Raw genomic sequence first — 21,855 nt, 5'->3', positions numbered from 1 at the left:
TCATGAGTGACATAATATCTTCCCTTAAATCCCTTAAAAGTAAACTCTTGAGTTCTAGGAGACAAAAGACAACGGCAATCCTTGAGTGTAAGTGCGCAAATTAACCACTAAGGGGCGACAGTTGTTTGTTTTTGTTTTGTACCCCTTTACAGTACACACTCAGCTGTTCGAAATGTCAAACAACACTGGTATCTCTCACGTTGGACTTTTAGACCTCTCGAAGTGCTTATGTGAACATCTAGGAATCCTCAAATCTTTCTGAAGGAGCATAGCACCAAGGCATGCTGCAGGAATGCATATCCTTGTTTGAAATCTCCACGGTATGGCAGTACAATCCACACTTGATTAATCCTATAAATAGTCTTTGTGAATTAAACAAAAGCATTTGGCTCTCTTGGATATTTCAAAACAGACTGTCCTGCAAACAATCAAGTGGAATGTAGAAAAAGGAAATCCAAGGCACTCTTCTTAGGAAAATAAAGAAGCCTTTATTGGACTGGCTATATCATGATAGAAAAAATAATTAAAACATGTGAGGGAAAAGATACAACCCACGCGTAGCGGCACAAACAGCCTTCTTCAGGGTATATTTTCCAAACAAACAATTTCCTCTTTTATAGATGCTAATTGGAAACACCTGGATGACAAATAGCCTGCACATACAGAGAAGGTCCACTGGGAGGTGGTTACAACAACAACAACAAAAAAAAATAAATTAAAAAAAAAAAAAAAAAGAAAAAGAAAAATCACAGAAAAGGGCTGAAATCTATTTCTTCATTTAAACCAGGATATACTGTGGCCTGTAATTCATATATATAAAAAGTTTCTCTCTGTAGAAGTAATTTTAATCGGTCACCACCCCGAATACTCTTTTTAATCGTTTCTAAACCCTCAACCATTAGACCTTCTGGGTTACTATTGTGCACGTTTTGGAAGTGTTTTGCCATAGGGTAATCTAAATTGGCTTTTCTAATGGCATTCTTATGCTCAGATACTCTGTCTTTAAGACGTCTCTTGGTCCGGCCTACATAAAAGCATCCACATATGCATGATAACCTATATACCACAAAAGTGGTATTGCAATTAATGAATGTCTTTATGTCATACTTTTTATCTGTCTTGAAATTAAAAAATTCTTTACACTCTTTCATACTAGAACAATGATTACAAGACCCACATTTGTAAACTTCTTTTAAATGTTTCAAGTGGAATGTTTGTTTATTCTATTAACATGTAAAATTATCTCCCGTTTTTTACCAGAACGTTGAAATTGTTGAGTGTAGCGAGCTGTTTGAAATAACTGATGGCCACAAAGCATACTGAGCTAATTTAGAGAAATGAATCTCACTATCACACACCACAAACATATGCTGATGAAGGATATGTAAACCTAACAATCCAGCTTATAATTCCACCCTAAATTTGACTTTTGATCCCACAGACATAAGCCTGAGGATTTGGCCATGCACCTGACCTTTGGCATATAGTCATTTCTTTTTGTTTAAGGCATCCACATGCTGCCTAAACAAATGTGTTCATTCATCTGACTGGAGCAAAACACCTGTTTGTGGTTGCTAGAATTGGCTTTTAAGGGTTTTCCCTTGCCTGGCCAGTTTTGTAGGCATCACGTGGAAACCTCTGGAAAGGGAACATCTAAAACATTCCAATGTAGGGCCTTTTCCATGTGTTGTTCCTTTGGTGTGAGAGGCACAACATCTGTTAAGATGTGAGATTGGCCTCACGAACACTTTCAACAAATTCTTTGGCTTCATTGGAGTACCTGACAGCACAGGCTATGTTAAGTTTTAATACTCACAAATGGAGGTGAGGTCATTCATGAGTCATTCATTTTCTATTGCTCCTGGAAGCTTTAGCCTGAGGCCATGTGTAAGAGTGGTGGAGTTTAAGCATAGTGGAAAATATTCTAGGTCAATTAACGTCATTTGGGGCATATTTTCCACAACAACAAAAAAAAAACGATTTCGAAAAGGTGGTAAATGTAACGCACTTAAATAGAAGTGAATCGGGACAGGTCATAAACACTAAAGTTACTATTTCTAAAGTATAGCAACAACATGTAAACATTAGGTGTTTTTAAACATGATTTTAGTGTGATAAAATCGCTTAATTACCCTATCTGTGTAAAGTTTAAACCAATATTACAACCCTGTTGCCATGACAACAAACCCCTGCAATACTGGATATTGGATATTCTGTAACTTTAAGCAGATAGGGTTAGTAAGCAATTTTATCACACTAAAATCTTGTTAACAAATATAATGTTTACGTCTTCTGGCTATACTTTTGGAGTAGTGCGTATTTTAACACTTTTGGACTGGCCCTATTCCTGTAGATGGAGTTTTTTGTTATGTAATCAGTGCTTTATAGTTGTGTTCCTCCCATACACCTTCTTGGTATTCTTGCACAGATACAAAGCTAAAATTGGGTTGGTTTAATGATTGGATCTATAACTTTGCACAGTTCTATCACATCAGCCTCATGATAACTATTCCAATGTTTATGTGCATGACTGTACTTGTATACAGTAGCCTATAATGTGAAATAATGAGATGTTCACTTTACTAGATGTCCCATGTGAATACATTACTGTAAAAAATGTTTTTTATTATCAACAAAATATCTGTAGGAGAAGCGATTTTTTAATAAACCAAATTATTATCATTGAGCCCATTTACATGCACACCAATATGCATGATTACTCTCTAAAATCAGCTTATTTAAAAAAAAACCTGACATGGCAAGAAATCCACATTTACATGACATTTGAAATAATCGTGTTATTCTCTACATTTGACATCAAACCGTGAAGAGAAATGCGATCGACACGTGCACACATTGTATAAGAACGGCAGGTAAGGCACGCAAAATTGGCGTCGCAGTGCCGATCAGGTTATTCATAAGCCATTTATGGCCTTTACATCAATAAAGGAACACGGTTTATTGCGTTTACATGACTGCACGTGTTGTCGGCTTATTAAGCATAACCACTGCAAGTACTTGCATATAAACATGCTCATTTATGCACAAATACATCGGCTAAACATCTGTATTACCCAATATTTAAGCAATTATCAGTCCTATAGGACATTGCCAGATTGCTTAAAAACAGCCGATAATCAGGGCTGATTATTTCCTGTCAAAAGAGTGCGGAAAAACGCATTGGATAATAAGCCTACATCTTAAACCAAACTATCTGTATCGGCAGTTGCTGTACTAAATAATTGGATATCGGTTTCGTGATCCAAAATTTGTATAGCTGAATCCTTAATTAATATTATTATTATGAGTCCAAATTATTTTCATTGTAAATTGATACAATGGCACAGTTGTTGTTGATGGTACTTAAAGTGATAGTTCACCCAAAAATTTTATTCTCTCATTTACTCACCCTCATGCAACCTCAAACAAAGATATTTTTAATGATGTATGAGGTGTTTTGTCTACAAAATGTAAGTCAATAGGGTTCAAAAAGGACAGAAAAGGAGCATAAAAGTAATCCATACGACTCAAGTGGTTTAATCCATGTCTTCTGAAGCGATATGATCATTTTAGGTGAGAAAAAGACATGTTCACTGATACATTGTTTGTGTGCAACACAGAAGAGAGTCATACCAGTTTGAGATAACATGAGTGTCAGTAATTGATGAATTATCTTTTTTTGGTGACCTGTCCCTTTATTAAGTTAAATACTATAACACAGAAAAATCAATAAAAAATGACTGAATGTACGGTTTTCTCCAATACTGATGAGGCTGTAGCTTCAGCAAGCTGCACTTCCTAGTAAACACATTAAGTACCCCACAATAAACTGGGCAATAATGTTTTAATAAATAACAATGACAACAAATAAGAATGTATACACGTGTGGTCCTATCAAGAAACCACCACAAGTTCTCATATTGCTATATAGGGGAAAAAAGGATTCCAAAAAAAGACAGAAACTTCATAAAGAAAAGAGAAACATTCAAGTCCATTTTAGTTTCTAATGAGAAAAGCACATCATATATATCCTCCTCAGATTGTCTGTTTAATGTCATGAGTTGTCCTTAATAGTGTGCACACGAAAAATCCAATATCAATTTGATATCACAAATATCACTTTGGATGATCAAGTTTGGTATTATAAGGCTGACATTGGCTTAGTTTTAGACTAAAAGCAGACAGTTTGTCATTGTCTCCACGATTTTCGGCTGAGTACACACACACAGGCTACATTGATCCGAATTAGTCTCCATGCTACCAGGCTCTTAAATGAAGTCAATGCTCTCACGAATGTGTGCGAATTGGTACAGTATGAGTTCCAATGCCGTGCATCGATTCCCAAACACCCCGATCCACTGGCCCGGACATTGCTGCACGTCGTCTCAAAAAAGTACTGCGTTTTATTGACATTGTTGATGTTTACATATGGCAAGACCGTAACCTCATTGCTCGAGATGTCCGTAGCTTTGGTCTTATTACCAACCCAAAAGCTAACGCTCTCGCAAACGGAGTAAACGCCACGGTGTTGAGGTTCTCCCGCTTTCCTCTTCGTCCTGCCCCTCGTCTCTTGGTGCCCAGAGGGTTCTGAATTGGGTGGTTGTTCACTGAAAAGAACACGGGCCGAGCGATATCGCCTCTTGTTGAAGAGTTTAGGATCCACCGTTGGCACAGGGTTGGGTGCAACATCCTGTTTGTAATTGGAGTCTTGTGGGCAGATGTCACCTGGGCGTTGGGCAAACATCTGGCTGCAGGACAAGAGCAGCAGGGCTAGCCAGGACCACTGCATGGGCTCAATGTGACCTGAAAAACAACCTGAATTAAATCAAATTTGCCATGGACAATATACAATGACAGTCTAATTTGTTTAGATTTTTTTTAGGTATGCAACAATATAGAAATTTTGGTTGATAAAATAACCAAGAATTATTTTTATGTAATGGCCGATGAGGGATGGCTGTTTGGACGATTAGTCGACTAGTTAAGGATAATAATGTACAGAATAATATAAGCTCCATTATGGTCATGTGACCCCAATCAGACATGCTTCAGAGGGATGTATTTTATGTATAATATATAATGATGCAGGTACACATCTAGTTCATGACATCAAGCAGTTTAAACCTTTTTACTGCAACTTTTTATTTAAGCAGTGTCAGAATGTATCAGCAAAATACTTGAATCTCTCCAAAGCACCTCAAAAATACAGGAACATTTCTCCCAGCTGAGGATTTAATGTCCGACAGTAATCGTATTGTAATGTGTTGTTGATGCTGCACTTGATGCAATGATGGCTGTAACAGCAGCGGTGCATACAGTAAATGGAATAAACTTAAAGCATTAAAGAGATTAAAGAGAACTTCCTGCAGAGGGTTTTACCGTTCTGACTGTTATTCACTTTTAAGCACAGCAAGCTTACATCACACAAAAACGCTCTCCGAGAAGTTGTGTCTCTTAATTAATTTGAGAATTGTGAGAATTGAGAACCACTTCCATACTAACATACATATTAATGTTAGTGGTCGACCCCACTAATTGACTAGTCAGTTGTTGAAACTCAGAAACTCTCAGCAGAATTGAGACATGCATAATTCTCAACTTTCTACACATTCGCTGCACCATATGTGTTTAATTATTTATTTTAATATATTTTAGCTAATGTCAGCAGCCATTAAGACTGTAGTACTCAACTTATGTTTAAATCCATTCCACAAAATGTAGTATATTTTCCAACAAAATTTACATTTTCTATGTAAAATGCCAATTTTCTGGCATAGAAAATGCCAATTTTCTATGTTAATAGAAATGCCTGATTAATCATTGCATTCTAGTGATGGGAAGATCGGATCACTATACTGACTTGAATCTTTGAGTCTCGTTCAGCAAAATGAACGAATCTTTATTCAAGTAATTTCGTTCATTTCATTCATTTGAGCAGAATTAAATGAAAATGTAAAATTTTCAATAGCGAAATCCCCCAACACATCTACTTATGCAAACTTTTGATTATAGTCCCAATAAGGAAAATTGATAATACAGCAAAGGACAAATTATAAGAAACAGAAAAGATTAGTTTACATTTGAAATCTTCTTGTCCATGTCATTCGTTGTTTTGTCATATGACAGCCATATGTGCATAGCGTATACGGCTGTCACATGACAAAATAACGAACGACTCAGACCAGAAGACTCGAGAGGTGAACTAATCATTTCTGTTTCCTGTGTGAGCAATGCATAGCGTATACGGCTGTCACGTGACAAAAGAACGAACAACTTAGACCAAAAGAGTTGAAAGGTGAACTAATCATTTCTGTTTCCTGTACAGCGCCTATGCGGTTTTCATGTAACAAACAAAGGGAGGTTGCGCAATGCACATGCGCGGCCAACACAAAATGAACGAATCAATCTCTGAGACTACTCGTTCTTCTGAGTCGCATAAAAGATTCGTTCAAAATGAACGACCCATCACTATATTCATGCAATGGACAAGAACGGACATGTCTCTGGTAAGTTATAATGCATACTTCACAATTATTTGAGACGTAAATGTAATCTTTATTCTTTTTTCGATTAATCGTTTTTTCTACTAACCGTCCATCCTTACATCCATCCATCCAATCATGTATATTACGTTTTTAAGTAAAATCAGGTGTCAAAACATCATGTTTAGAAAAGATAACTGTTTACCTGTGGCCTGTGCTTTATTGACAGCTGAAAACTTAAGGTCCTGGTATTTTATGGGGTTAACCTTATGCTCCAGAAAAAAATTAGTGTGTTTACCTGTGAAATGTGTCCAGGTGAACTGTTTTCTCCTGTCTGTCTTTAGTGTAGATCTCCTCTGCTCCTCATGGTACATGTATCGACCAGCGTGGCATCTTCTGCTTCCAGTTCCTCTATAAAAAGATAAAATTTTTATGGTGTTGGTGTTGGTGTAGTGGTCTAAACCACATAACTGGTAATCAGAAGATCACTGGTTCGATCCCCACAGCCAACACCACTGTGTCCTTGAGCAAGGCACTTAACTCCAGGTTGCTCTGGGGGGATTGTCCCTGTAATAAGTGCACTGTAAGTCGCTTTGGATAAAAGCGTCTGCCAAATGCATAAATGTAAATGTAAATGTAAAAATGTATGAACTAAAGCAACCTCAACATATTTTTACATGGTTTAGCGTGTACTTATTGATCATGGACATGTTTGTATTTTGCCTAATCAAATGTGGCACACTTAGACTTTGCTCTTTTATATTTTAGGAGACTTAATTGAGTTGTCAGTTTTGTCTCTGATGTTTCTCCTAAAAGCCCTTTGGAGGAATTCTAATAGACACAAATAAGAACATTTTTGACATACAGTAACACTTACAGAGCTATAAAATAAATGTGGATAGTATTGTTCCAATCATTTGGTTTTTAATTTATTGAGAAATCTTTGTTTAAATGCAGATTTGCTTGGCAAATCTGAGCACTTTTTGCGATCTTGCTGAGATCTGTTCGGAAAGCCGGAGGAGACGCATGAGATTACTTTAGCTTTTTACTGAGAATCAGAAGACTTTCAATATAAACCTTGACATCAGCAGTCTCCTTGGCAATCATTATTTCAAGCTTGAATACACTTCCTTGCATAATCTAGCACTCTGCGCATTCATCAAGCACTAGGAAGTGTAATCGAGCTTGAAGTCATGATTGTGCCTAGAAACTGCAAAGACAAGATGTACAGTGAAATGGATCAATTCAGAAGACATGGATTATACCACTGGAGTCTTATTGATGAATTTTATGCTGCATGTATGTGCTTTCTGTAGCTTCATAGTTTTGGTCACCATTCACTTGCATTGTATGGACCTACAGAGCTGAGATATTCTTCCAAAAATCTTTGTTTTTAATAAATAAATAATTAGAGAATGCTCGGTTTTGGGTGAACTATTCCTTTAAATTTGCTCTTAGTTTGATTTCATTGATATCTAGTAGAAGAAATTTAGATATTAAAGCAATCTAATTGTCATGTTTCTTTCCTACGGGAAGATATTTTTCATCAGTAGTTTCCTTCTTTTGCTGAGATGTTGGGAGCAGAACAGAATGTATGGCCTCATTTGCTCAGTGAATGTATAAGAGCAATTTCAGCTTCTTTGAGTGACAGTAAATGCTTTCTAATTGGTGTTCAAGCAAGCTATCCCAATGACATAATACTCTATATACAAACTTTAAGCAAATTCTTATTTTGGGAGGGAATTGCTTTGGACTGCATCTCTTTTCCATTTGGCTTTACAGAGAGGGTTTTAGAAACCCTCAGCCACTGACATCAAACTCATTAGCTGTGATAGAGACAATTTAACACGTTCTGTCTGGCATAGGCATTGTTATCATGGTGACACAGAGAGCCGAGCCAGGCAGTGCTCTCCTTTCAAAACAGTGTGCTTTCATATGGTAACAGTTCCTGGGTGGTATGGCTTTCAACGTGTAATGCGAGCCCTTTCAAATCACACAGCCTTATCTTCAGCCTCTACAGGGCTATGAATTCCACCACCTGGAGGGCAGCTTTCTCTAAGCACTCATGTGTGGCAGAACTTAGGGATGAAGCATGGCTTTGTGCTGACCCTGGGCCTGTGCTGACCCTGGGCCTGTAGACTTTAGTGCATACACTTTAGTGCATACTAAAGACTTGCGCAGAAGCTGGAGTTTAGCTAGAATATACGTACTTTATGTATATTAACCTGTCAGTTTGTCAATGTCAGTAATTGCAGTGTCCAGTGAGGTTAAACATTGGGCATGTAACGCCATTATACAAAAAGTGAAGCTGCTAGCTCACCTCCAAGTCTCTATGATATTCTGGTCCCTCGATATGGCTTTTATAATTTGCCTGGTGAAAATCATAAGTCTGTTCACTTAGAAAAGTCTCTACAAATTGCACTATTTTTATTATGTCTGTAGCACAAATGGTGCAGGACAAGTTTAATTCCGAAGTGAAATACTTCAGGTTAGGGGTTTGTTCAAATCCCTAACCCTAAAGCCCAAAGTATACTTTGGTCAGACTCCACGTACAGGGTGCCAGATGCAAATGACGTCATCAGCAGAGTGCTCAAGCTCCGAACACATGCTGCCAGATTTTTCTAACCATGCATACTCTGAACACATGGTATGCTCATGGGCCTGGAATTACTTGTACTAATTAGTGGGTCCACAAGGTGGCAACACTCACAGCCGTTACTGTCACAAAGAAGCGCTAGATGTAATTGTCGCTAAACAACAGGAAACAAATTTGAAAACAACAACACCCATGCGCCAACCACCTGTTTATGTACACAGTCAAATTGAGGTTAGAGTTTGACTGTACACAGATGCTAACCTAAGTAGCCTATGCAAAAGGCTTATGCAGAGTAAAGCAAGTCAATATTCAGTTCAAGATGATCACACAGGAAATCGACATGTTGGTTCTGAAAGTTCCTGTACCCTGAAATCAGCCCCATTCAGCCAAATTTTTTTTTGCATTGATTCAAGTGTGAGCACATTTTCCTCTAGCGCTACTGATACCAAGACATGGTTTGTGTTATGTGAAAACCAGGAAGTGATAATGTTCACATAAACAATGCGCAATTAGGAGGTTGCATTTTCACTCCAAAATAAAATTTCGACCCCACTTATGGTTAGGTTTAGGATTGAAACCCCAAGATTTTATCTAGTTAAAATTAGGAGATAGGGCATATGCTAAATAAATAATGCATTCCCGTTGATTGTATTAGGTTATTTAAAACTAAAAGTACAACTGGCTTTTGATGCCACTCTGTGGATATTTCTCCCGGAAACTGGAGCTCACATGTGCCCATTTAAGTAAGAATGACTGAGAAGATATTTCATTGCCATTATTAGTTTATCAATGCTTCAAAGGCAAATTTACGATTGTTAATATAAAAAAAAATCAAACACGGACGTGTTGTACTCACATTCATAAACACACATTAGCATATTCACACATCCAGATGGCTGGATGGGGTCTATTATGAAATGGTGTGAAAGATTGATCTCTTTTACATTATCGACATCATGTTACAGTTGATGACGAATCCAGATGGGGCAATATATTGAGCCCTGCTTCTAGATTTGGAATTATGAAACTGGACATTCATAAAAGACACATTTGACTGTACCATCAAAGTTTATGTAAACAACCTGTCAGCAATTATACATGTGATTATACAATGAGATCATCTCATCTTTTAACATTTGCATATATGCTTGACTTGGCAAGCATCACTATCATTATTACTATTGCACATATTAATGGATATTTATGCATACTTATGGCTTAAATAACCATGGAGAGATGTGGTATTACTTAAGTGATTTTCACCAGGCAGACCTTAGAAACAACCAAAACAACAACAAAAAGTTGGCAACCATGTGACCCAAAACCAAACTGCATTCCATGAGATACACAGAATTATGATGCCCCATTTTATATTATTGAATATGCTGTATTATATCAGATAGAATCTATAATGACAAGCAATGAAACTCTGAATTACCAACAAGTTTTTATTTAGTCAAAAAAGGCACCATCAAATTTCTAAAATTTAATTCACATAATTGTTCACAAAAAAGCCTCCCAGTACGTGAACATGGTCAGAATAAACTACCTAGTCTTCCTGTGTGGACAAGAACAACAGAATGCACAGAACACCACTTTCTTTCCAAGACAAACAAGCCAGAGGGTTTGTATGTGTGGTACACATTGTATTGATTTTTAGGGCTATATTCTCCCAGGACAGAGGCCACCTGAACTGTTAAGAACTTTCTCCTATCAACGATAAACATAAATGGCAATCAAAGTTTAGTGGTCAGTGGGTATAAGAGTTTTTGGATCATTCCAACTGCATTACAGAACATTTATTTTACTCATCATATGTCTTAAAGGAATATTCCAGGTTCAATACAAGTTAAGCTCAATTGACCGCATCTGTGGCATAATATTGATTACCACAAAAATGTATTTTGTCTCGTCCCTCCATTTTTTTCTTCAAAAAAGTAAAATTGCATTATAGTGAGGCACTTACAATGGAAGTGAATGGGGCCAATCCATACATGTTAAAATACTCACTGTTTTTAAAAATTATAGCCACAAGATTTAAACAATATGCATGTTAACATGTTAACAAGGAGCATGTTTACTGTGTCAAGTTATATCCAATTTGACGACTTCGTTGCCATGATGACATAACGTCATATACCCAAAAACAACTGTGTGACCGGGCGGAGCGCGGAGGTTCTACACACCCGGACCCTTATCAGGCTAATCAAGCCTCCGAGAGTGATAAACCCCATTACAGACTGTAAACAAGATGATTTAAAAAATAAAAACTTTACAGCTCAAATATTAATGAAGAAATAATGTAAGTGTTTTTATAAATTTATAAGCTTTACATTTCTGCCTTCAGACCCTTTAAAAACTGGCCCCATTTACTTCCATTGTAGTGCCTCATTGTAGCCTTGTGTTTGCTTGTTTTGTTTTTTTTTAAGAAAATGAGAGACGGGTTGAAATTATTTTCTGTGGTAATCAACATTATGCCACAAATGCTCTCGATTTGGCTTAACTTGAATTGAACCTGGAATATTCCTTTAATATCTTGGAAAAATATTAAACTCTCAATTTGGTGAAATGGAAATGTAGCTAGTTTTCTTTTATCACAATATCATAATTAAGGGAACATAAGGGTGATTTTGAAATAATTGTACTACTTTAAGTGGGTGCTACCATTTTTTCCATGTCTCAGTGTGCTATGCTTTAACATCAAAAATGAAAATCAATTCATTATGAAATCATATTCCTTGTGGGGGGTTTTTCTAGGTCCTTTTTCTAATTGAAATGTTTAAAAGAAACACGATTTCTTGGAAATAGTTTTTTTTGAAATTGTTTTCAATTTCACTTTCCATGTTTTGCATTTATATTACATAAAATAACAGAATATGTGCCCCCTAGAGGTAATGTGGTAGAAAAATAAAAGTCTTTCACATAGCACCAAATTGGACAAGTCATATATCAAATAAAATTCTCCGGAATGTGACTAAACAGTTTTTGTTTCCCTAATACCACAAAGTAAAATATGATTACTGTAAGTCATCAAATACAAACATCTCTTTTATGCGTCAATCAATGCTGCTGTAAGTCCCAAGTGTCCAAAAACATTATATCTGCGCTTACCTTAGGCAGATTTCTGGGAAACAAGGGTGGTGCATGAATTGAAAATTAGACTGAATGTCTATGGACGAGCACATCTGTGAGACATAAAATCTTTAAGAAACGCCACCTATATTTCAGATCTGTATATTGTGATGGGATGTGATAGAGAAAAAAATATTTTTTCTAGTGCTTGTTGTCATCTAAAGGAATTAAATAAGACTTTTCAAAGCGAGGTAGAGTGACAAGAACTAGAATTACATGTTTACTAAGTTAGCACAACAACAATAACAACAAAACATATATTAAAAAATCTTCCTGTTTATCATAAGATTATAATCACAAACAATATTATTTATGTATAAAATTAGTCCACAGTATGTGTGAATGGACAGCTTTTAAATTTGAGTGTGAATAATTGCTTGTGGCAGCCCAAAAATGGACCTGAGTTTAAGGGGTTAATTATATCATCTTTCACGAAGTGGAGAAGTGACAGCAGTTTTGGTGGGACAGTAACAGCACAAATAATAATATGATTTTAGGAAGTGATTCTGATTTCTGACAATTCCGTACCCTTTTATATGTGCTTAAATTACAACAAAGCATATTCATTTTTGAAAAATTACAATGTTCAAAGAGTACTGCATAAAATCAGTTACTCATTTAGTGGTCAGTGCGTACAAAACTAACATGTGGGTGAACAGGAAACATTTCAAACACATCAACGGTCCCATAATGAGAATTTTATGATGTTTCCTTTCCAAAGAACACATCTGAGACTCTCTTGTTTTCTCTTGTGAACTATGCCTAAAGAAAACGGGTTGAATTTTCCACTGAGGAGAGAATCGTGCTGAAATGTGTAGACATCAAGAAAAATTATTACTCACATCTCCCAACAGTAAAGCCCGAGCTCCTCCACATTTACCAGCAACCATAAGCAGCTTTATTTAACAATTTCAACAAATTCCCTTAATGAGAAACAGAAGTTACATCATTTACTTGGATAGTGACCGAACAGTGATTTATCTCAAAGGAATGTGCAGAACCATACAAGACAACTAACTGTATTGTGTTTTCATTCAAAAAATGCTTTGGTCTAGAAATGCGTTGAAATACTTTGCAAATGTCTTAAAGGGATAGGTCACCCAAAGATTCTGTCATCATGTACTCACCCTCATGTTAATCATGTAAAATCTGTATGACTTTCATTCTTCTGTGGAACACAAAAGGACGCACGCTAGTCTCAATAACCATTCACTTTCATTGTAAGTTTTTCCCCATACAATGACAGTGAATGGTGACTGAGGCTGGGTTTCATTCTGTCTAACATCTTATTGTGTTCCATGGAAGAAAGTCTTACAGGTTTGGGGTAACATGAGGGTGAGTAAATGATGATAGAATCTTCATTTTTGAGTGAACTGTTCCTTTAAGACTTATAGATCACAGCATGTTCTTGTAGTAGCCTAAATTACATTGTATTGTAGTACATTTGACAGACAGTTTAACCAACAACTATAACAGGGAGGTGAAATACAGTACCAATCTTTCAGTGAATTAATCAAAGGAATAAATACATTGAATTGATGCTCTTGGCCATGTAAATGCCTCTATAAGATTGTATGCTACTGGCTAGCTCCAGCATGCTTAGAATCCAGAGCCAAAGATGTCTTTTGTTTGCCCTCTGGACGTAATTTTGTGGAAGCTAGCTAAAAAGTGTAATAGCTGGGAATTTAGACCAACTGTAAAGTGTCCTATTTTTTTCAACCTGTAGAAGTCTATGCTTGCACATGACTGTTTTACTGTTATTGAGAAACTACTGGGAAATCACAGGCATAAAGACTAGCTGGACCTTTCTGGCAGGCTATTTCAATCTGAAACAGATGTGTTGGGCCTTCTGACCAGAATCCACAGCCTTTGTAGGGTTAGGAATATTTTCCCAATACTGTAGCTTAATTTGAGACAAACATGGCATTGTGACAGGAATGCTCTTTATTTCAAGGCATATTATCAAGAATGAGGATACAATCCTTATACTGCAGTATTTGGACACTTAAGCCACACTTTAGAATGCATGAATTTCAATTATCGTCCCCCGTTTATTTGAAGAAAAAATGGTGCTTCCAGTAAGGCACTTACAATGTAAGTGAATGGGGCCAGTCAATAAACATAAAAATACACAGAGTTTCAAAAGACGTCAATGATATGCATGTTAACATGATTTTAGTGTGATAAAATTGCTTACTATCATTATCTGAGTAAAGTTATATACAATATTATAATTTTGTTATCATGGTGACATAATGCCATAATATTTAAGCATTTTTAATTCTAACATTTTTTGTAAAAGAAATTACAATTATGGACTGGCCCCATTCAGTTCCAATTGTAAACACCTTATCGCATTTCATTTAAATAAACAAAAGACAAGTCAAGTATTTTTTTGTGGTAATCAACATTATGCAACAAATTCTGTTGATTGAGCTTAACTTGAATTGAACCCAGAACATTCCTGTTACAATGGACCTGTTCCACCAGGCGCGTCACTAGACCCCTTTTACTGGCGTACGTGGGGCCGGTTGCACCAGCTATACGTACATTACAACTTAGCCTAGTTGTGGTGTAAATGGTCACTGAGACATAAATAAATATAAATAAATAAATGCGCATAAATATTTATGGAAGCCTGTATGGAGTAATGGTTGGAATAAAAAAGCAGACTCATTTAATGACATCAATGAGCTCATGTTTTGCGTGATAGTCATTAAACATTTCGACAATATGATGATGTTGGCATTTACACTCGTTTACGTTTACAAGAGAAAAACATAATACATACTTTTAAGCGTCTCTTCAGCATGAAACCGATTTAACAGTGCAGTTTTCAGTGTGCCTCGTCCGGTGTCAAGTGTCAACATATACAAAATATATAAGATATTAAAATGAATAAATGTCTATTTTTCCAGCCTGTTGTATTAGCATTTATTTATCACCCCTTATTTTTTTTTATTCAGTTCCTATATATTGTTATTTACACAGGGCGAATATACTATTTATCAAATCTATTTTTAGGCATTATATTTTAATGGGGATATAATTTATTACAGCTGACAGTTACACTAGCAGAAAAGGTTTGAACATTAACCGTAGTGAGCTAAAACTTAAATTTACGGCTTTTTAACACTTCTGTGTATACATTTGAAGGCTTTTTATTGGATCAATACAGGTATACGTCATATTGTGCGACTACGCATTACTTTATGTAGCGTTTACGACCTACTAGATAAGTCTTGCCTTAAGAACAGGTGGTGCAACCAAATCAAGCACTGACTTAGTTACAAACTAACTAGTAAGCCCTTAATGTGAACTTTACCTCCTAACTTACGTGAGAACTTGCGCACATCTGGTGCAACCCTACCCAGGAGTCGGCTCACAAGTCAGAATTGAGGTAGGCGATGAAAACATGATGAAACTAAAGTACGTTTCTAAATAATACCGATGGTCTTATTTTGACATACATTATTGGCTCCTGTATACAGATGGACATCAGAAAATTATTTGGACGAAGCAGGGATAGGAAACAGAAAGGATAGATGAGTTTGTTGGAGGTAAACAAACTACATGATAAACAAACTACATCCTCAGCCATCAGAGTCAGGTTTCAGACATCAGATGAAAAAGCATCAAGTCTCAGGAAAACCTCTGTCACATCAATGGAATTGCAGAGAAAATAAACACATTTTTGTGTTCTGTAGTACTGTCTTTGATTATGATAACATTGAATCAAACTTTTGGATATTAAATTAATCATTTAATTCACCAGCTCTAGTTTAGGACACCACATAAACAGTTGGCAGTAACTATGGCTGCTGTGTGCTAATTTACCTAGTGACTAAAAAGGACTATAGTTTGACTTGTTTTGAGTTGTGTTGCAAGTAAACATAATTGGTATAAGTTTAAACTGACATTTGAAACTCATTATGTTAGCTAGTTATTAATTTATAGAAACGACACTAATGCATTTATAAAGTTAGAGATAGCTCAGCTAGTTTCACAAGCTAGCAACCAAACTCAGCCAGTTTATCTACCATACTCTGCATAGCGACCAACACTTACCTAGCGACCAACTCTCTGCTCATTCTGAGACCTTTTTGTCTAAAGCCGTTTCGTCTGAGGCCATTTTGCCTGACGTTGCATAATGCAATTCCATAGACATACTTGACAGAGGTTTTCCAGATGTGTAATGTGTAATATAGAAGAATGCAAATGTGCAAGAATGTTTTCTCCGATTTTGTCATTTGCATATACAGTGTATGCATTTTATGCCGTAAAACATGTTGAGAATGGTCACGTATAGTATGTTGAAGATACTTAAATATTTTCATAAAGATTAATATCTCTACATGTTTACCTTTCCCAGAACTTGTTGCAGTGTAGGAATAGTGGGTTAAGCAAGGTTTTTTATAGCGCATTGTGTTGCACACTTCTTGCAAGCAAGAAAGAAAAAAAGCGATATGAGTAATGGGGGGCCTGTGCCCCAGTAGACCTTTATGTCTAGCAACACCCCTGTGTTCCACTAAAGTTTGACAACCAGAAAATATCCAAATGCTTTTTGACTTAATTTGTAACACTATATCTATTATTTCAACACTTAAAACCTCATGCAAATCTAATGCAATGACGAGCTTTCTACATTTTTAAGTGTGTCTTAAGTGTCCAAATACATTTTCAGGCCAGTTGTACTTCAGTTTTAATTTGTGATGCTATAATTATAAACTGACAGCCTCAGTCACCATTCACTTTCATTATATCTTTTTTTTTTTCTCCATATAATGAACGTTAATGGCAACTGATGCTGTCAGCCGCTAATTTTCATTTTTTGGTGAACTATGCCTTTAGTTGTTTTTTTTATAAAGGCCTCCAACGCTTATAGACCAAAGTGTATCAGTGTATCATTTTGGAAGCAGTGCAGAGCTTGAACAATCCCTTGGCCAGGACAAAAGACAAACTATATTTACATTGTTTCAAATTTTTGGCAGATAAGGGCCTTCTTTACAAGCAAGTCTTCATAAGGCTCCGGATACAAGTGAAAGAGCAAACTGACATGAGGAACAGTTAAGTGTAAATTGTTAAAGGTCCTGAAATAAACACTTGGACATTCTAACCATCTGAGACATAAAAACAGCTCTCTTCATGGTTGAGAAACACAGGCACACCAAAGATATTTCAAGAAAACGTTGCTGCTCACTGAATTAACCTGGACAGTCTCATCGCATGCTTTAAACTGTGTTTGGTAACTGTGGTGACACAGGAAGATTGCACTCGCATTTGTACTCTTGATGAGTGATTATCATGGGAGGAGAAGAGCCATTTTGGAATGCACATTGGTCTTAGGGATTTGTGGGATCTGGCCTTGGTTTTGTTTACGGCTACATTAGTGATACAAAAACAGTAACAGTTACTGGCCACAGCAGCCTATTCCTCTGCACGTGAACAAAACATCATCTCTGGATTATCTCTTGTCTGTCTTTGTGTAAGACTGCATATATTGTGACTATGCTAAATGCTAATAGCACCAAAAGGCTAACAAGCAAAAAGCAATTCAGCACATCAAATACAATATGAATAAAATATTATTTTTTCAATAAACAATTTTTATCATATGTATTTTATGCACCAAACACTGTATTGACATTTAAAAAAACGTTTTGCTGGATCTCAGGCGGGTAAGATGACATAATAGCTTGTAATGTAAAATAATGAGATCTTTATGACAGATCAGGCTGCATATATGAAAATACACAGAAATATCAGTTCACACTTTAAATATATCTTATAAAATGTAAAGGTAAGAATTTTAAAAGCTCTTTATTTTAAAGATTTTTATTTATTTGTTTGTTTGTTTGTTTGTTTGTTTGTTTTATTTTGTATTTGTTTTTGTGGTGGGCATGAATGGAATGGATTGGTGATTGAGAGATACCTCAAAAGACTATTGTATCATATTTGATACATTTCAACAGGCTTTTCCAATAAAATATTATACAAAATTTTAATCAAGCACAAGTTGCTTATATTCGGCAAATACTAATTTGAAGATATCAGTAACAATATAATGATTACTGTCATTTTACTTATTAAAAGATGCTGTCATTTATCCCAACATAAGAGTCTCTTTTCTGACACAATATTAAATAGATCGATATAAACACTGAAACTAACCTTTTCCACAAATAACCACTAGATGGTGCCAAAATCATGAAGATGTAATGTCTACAAACCCTAAAATGACAATTTAAACAAAGCTTCAAACTCAAATAGTACATTAGTTTTAACAGAAGAATTCATGTAAGTACTTTATAAAATTATAAGCTTCACATTTCTGTGTTCAAACCCTCCAAAAATTGGCTATGTTCACTATTATTGTCCCCATTCACTTCCATTGTAAGTACCTCACTGTAACCCGGGTTTTTGCTTTTTTAAAGAAAAGGAGGAATAAGTAAATTTTTGTGGTAATCAACATTACGCCACAAATGCTGTCCATTTAGCTTAAATGTATTGACCTGGAAAATTCCTTTTAAGGTAGTAATTTTAAACAAATAGCTAAAAAAATTTAAAACACAATAAAACTAATTAATGATTATCTCCCAAACTCTGTGTGTTTAGGAAGCATAGTGATGTTATTATATCAATTCTATCAATGAGCAATGCTTGCTTAAAAAAAAATAAGGGCAAAGGTTGTTTGGGATTTTGTGCAATGGGGATCAAACAGAGTGGCTTTGCTGTGCGGTCCACAAACCCTGGGCCTGAGGCTTTGTGGTTAGCGGTCATATGGAGAATCCTTGCCTTTGTTGTTTTCTTCACATCACAGTTCCTCCCAGATGTTCTGACATACACTGCACCTCATGGTGGCTGTATACAACTGACTTTAGCTTCTCCAAATATAAACATTTGTTCCAATGCTTAGATGGTATGTATAAATCCTTGTCACATTGGAAAAAAATCAGTCTTCCACAAGTCAAATAAACAAAGTTAAAGTCAATGTAATCTGATGTATTTTGTAGTTATAAAAAAGGGAATTGATTGGATTGTGAAAAGTGGGCATTACATAACAGAAAAAGCAAAGAAGGTTGGAAGGGAAGGCTTGAAATGTAGAATGGATTTGTGCCGCCATCTGAAATGATGGCAGAGGCAGAGCAAGTTATTACATTTTAATCAAAGATTATGGAGACCAAGAAATAAATGATGGAAAATGTTTAATTTCTGGGTGAACTTTCCCTTTAAAGCAGGTGATTTTTCACATCAGCTTTACATTAAATGAGCTAATGCTGATTACATAAAGCACCTTTTAAACAGAGTCTGTGTAAGGGGCTGGGAATGCAGAATCTGTAATAAACAACAGGTTATACACTGATTTACAACCATTTAACAGCTACCTGCCAAGTAGAACGAGATCAAATTGCTTGAGGTGCCTATCAAACTAAGTCTTGAAAAGGCTAGAAGCGAATCATTTTATCTTGTTTGGATTCAATTGTGCATTTGATATTTTCCCCCTGTAGGTGCATTCCACTGACATCATAAACACCCAGCAAGACGTGGCATTGCAATTATAGCATCTACTGTATGAGCTTGCTATGTCAGATTTGAGATCTAAACTGCTTGGGAATTACAAGTTCAAGTCCTTAAAAACGCTCCCACCCTGCAGCCACCAGGTTGAGAAAAATGAACAAGCTTGGCCGTGATCCAAGCCCTAGATAAAGGCCTCCACCCTGTTCAGATAGTTTACAGAGCATGGATAAAAGGATGTATCAGAGTATATTTCATGTGCAAACACCTGCATCTCTGGAAACTATTTGAGAGGAGAAATGGTAAATATTATGGATAGTTTACATCAAAAATACGATTTAGAACCCTATGGGGACTGACGGCATACATTTAGAGTGGTATTTATTGGAGTGCTTTTGAATTGAAACCACGTGTTAGGACACTTTAAAGCACCGTGGCTGTGTTCTTCAAAGGATAAAGGAGGCAGAAATTACCCCTCGACTGTTATACACTACTGCCGTTGATAACTTACAAAGAACACACATGAGTCCCATTTGGCACAAGCTTGAAATTTGTCATACGGTGTCATACGGTACACAAAGTAAGTTGGAGTTTTTTTTTTGTCTCCCTGTTCCCCAATTATCATGCACATAAATCATTTTCTCAATCCATATTTTTTGTCTTGTTTTACTGTAAAATAGTGTATTTTTTCTGTTAAAAAAGTGACTCTCAGTTTAACATGACAAAGGTCTTCATTGGTGTTTGTATTGTGCATACAGCTTTAAGGCTTATGATAATTACGTTGACCATTTCAAAACTTTGGCAAAACGAAATTACGTGCCTTATTCCATGTTTGGCTGCAGTTTCCCAAATGTCCAGTGGGGAGAAAAATGTACCTCCCTAACATATAACTTTAACCTAAATTAACCAATAGTGATCTAAAATCAAATGAGACATAGACACAAAACAGGCATCCTTACTGTTAGCCAATGCCTAAACCTAACCGATAGTGTCCAAAAACAAAATGAGAAATCAAAAGCAGATTTTCTGAAGCAACCATGTCATATCATGTCGCTTCTATGACACTCTTGTCTCACGTGTTAGCTTGCGTGCTTAACTGGTCTCAATCCGCAGTCTTCCGAGTCCAAAGTCTACCAATCAGGGGAGCAACCGCAGAGGATATTCACATTGAAATAAGTGCGTAAATGTAAATGCATCTGTAATACAAGCGTTAAAACGTATAGTTTTTCAAATGATGCATTAGAGTAAAAGTCGATATGATAATATAGCAGTGTGTGAGTAATAGTGTGAAATATAATTGTTTATATAGTCATAATCAGCCGATGTAGTCATGATTTGTATGAAAGTGAATAAAACACACATTTGTTGTAGCGCCTCTTAGTGTTAATTTTACCAGGAAACTGTGACAGAACAAAGAATCTGTCAAGTAAACATCAGTTTGCAAAAATAAATGTATAGTAACGTTCAGGGCTGGACTGGTAATCTGGTGTACCGGGATTTCCCGGTGAGCTGACACACTTTGGAGCCGATCAGGGGCGGACTGCCCATCAGGAGAACCGAGCGGGCCTGTGGGTTGGCCGCGATAAGCTAAAACGAACTGCCGCATTATGCAGAACGGACCACAAAACGGCACCGCGATATGCAGAAAAGGACGCCACTCAACTTTTGGGCCAGTTGCTATGTAAAATCCAGGGCCAATTTGTCATCCCAGTCCAGCACTGGTAACGTTCATTCTATAAGACTAATCATAACACATTGCAAGTACGTATTGCAGTCTTGCCACAAGGGGTGCTATAGCAGACATTAGTGCGCTATGGAAGACAGGAGCTTCAGGATGTTTAACCGAACCGCGAATTGGCAATGTGTTGGCCAAGCTCTTGTTATTTCATACTTGCATAAATTACGTTTCTGGCCTTACTGCTGAGCGTGATGAGGCAATTATAAAATGTGCTTTCCTAGAATGTTACTTTCTCTCATATTTAGCATTGGAAAGTCTGAATTGTTTTAGTGAATCAGTTTAATGCAAATTAACTGAATCAAAATGAAATGGTTCTATGATTTGAGAAGTTTTAGCATGGCATGAAGTCTCTGGGTGTATTTAAATTATTTTTTTAAAGCGAGATATAAACA

At 36.3% G+C, this 21,855-nt stretch overlaps 1 protein-coding gene across 2 annotated transcripts in view; it reads right to left on the bottom strand.

The window, feature by feature from the left end:
- Positions 1–3,347: 3,347 nt before the first annotated feature.
- The window catches only part of ngfb (nerve growth factor b (beta polypeptide)), a 123,872-nt gene continuing 105,364 nt past the window's right edge, over positions 3,348–21,855 (bottom strand). For both annotated transcript variants that reach the window (XM_052129939.1, XM_052129938.1), the window contains exons 2-3: positions 6,781–6,893; positions 3,348–4,803 (exon numbers count right to left, since the gene is read on the bottom strand). In XM_052129939.1, coding sequence (XP_051985899.1) covers positions 4,190–4,803; positions 6,781–6,856 — 690 coding nt within the window. In that variant the 5' untranslated portion in view covers positions 6,857–6,893 and the 3' untranslated portion in view covers positions 3,348–4,189. The remainder of the gene's footprint in view (positions 4,804–6,780; positions 6,894–21,855) is intronic.

Source organism: Xyrauchen texanus, chromosome 7 (genome assembly GCF_025860055.1).
Source record: "Xyrauchen texanus isolate HMW12.3.18 chromosome 7, RBS_HiC_50CHRs, whole genome shotgun sequence".
NCBI lineage: Eukaryota > Metazoa > Chordata > Actinopteri > Cypriniformes > Catostomidae > Xyrauchen > Xyrauchen texanus.
The sequence above is the reverse complement of the archived record's forward strand: the minus strand, read 5'-3'. Positions and strand labels throughout refer to the sequence as shown.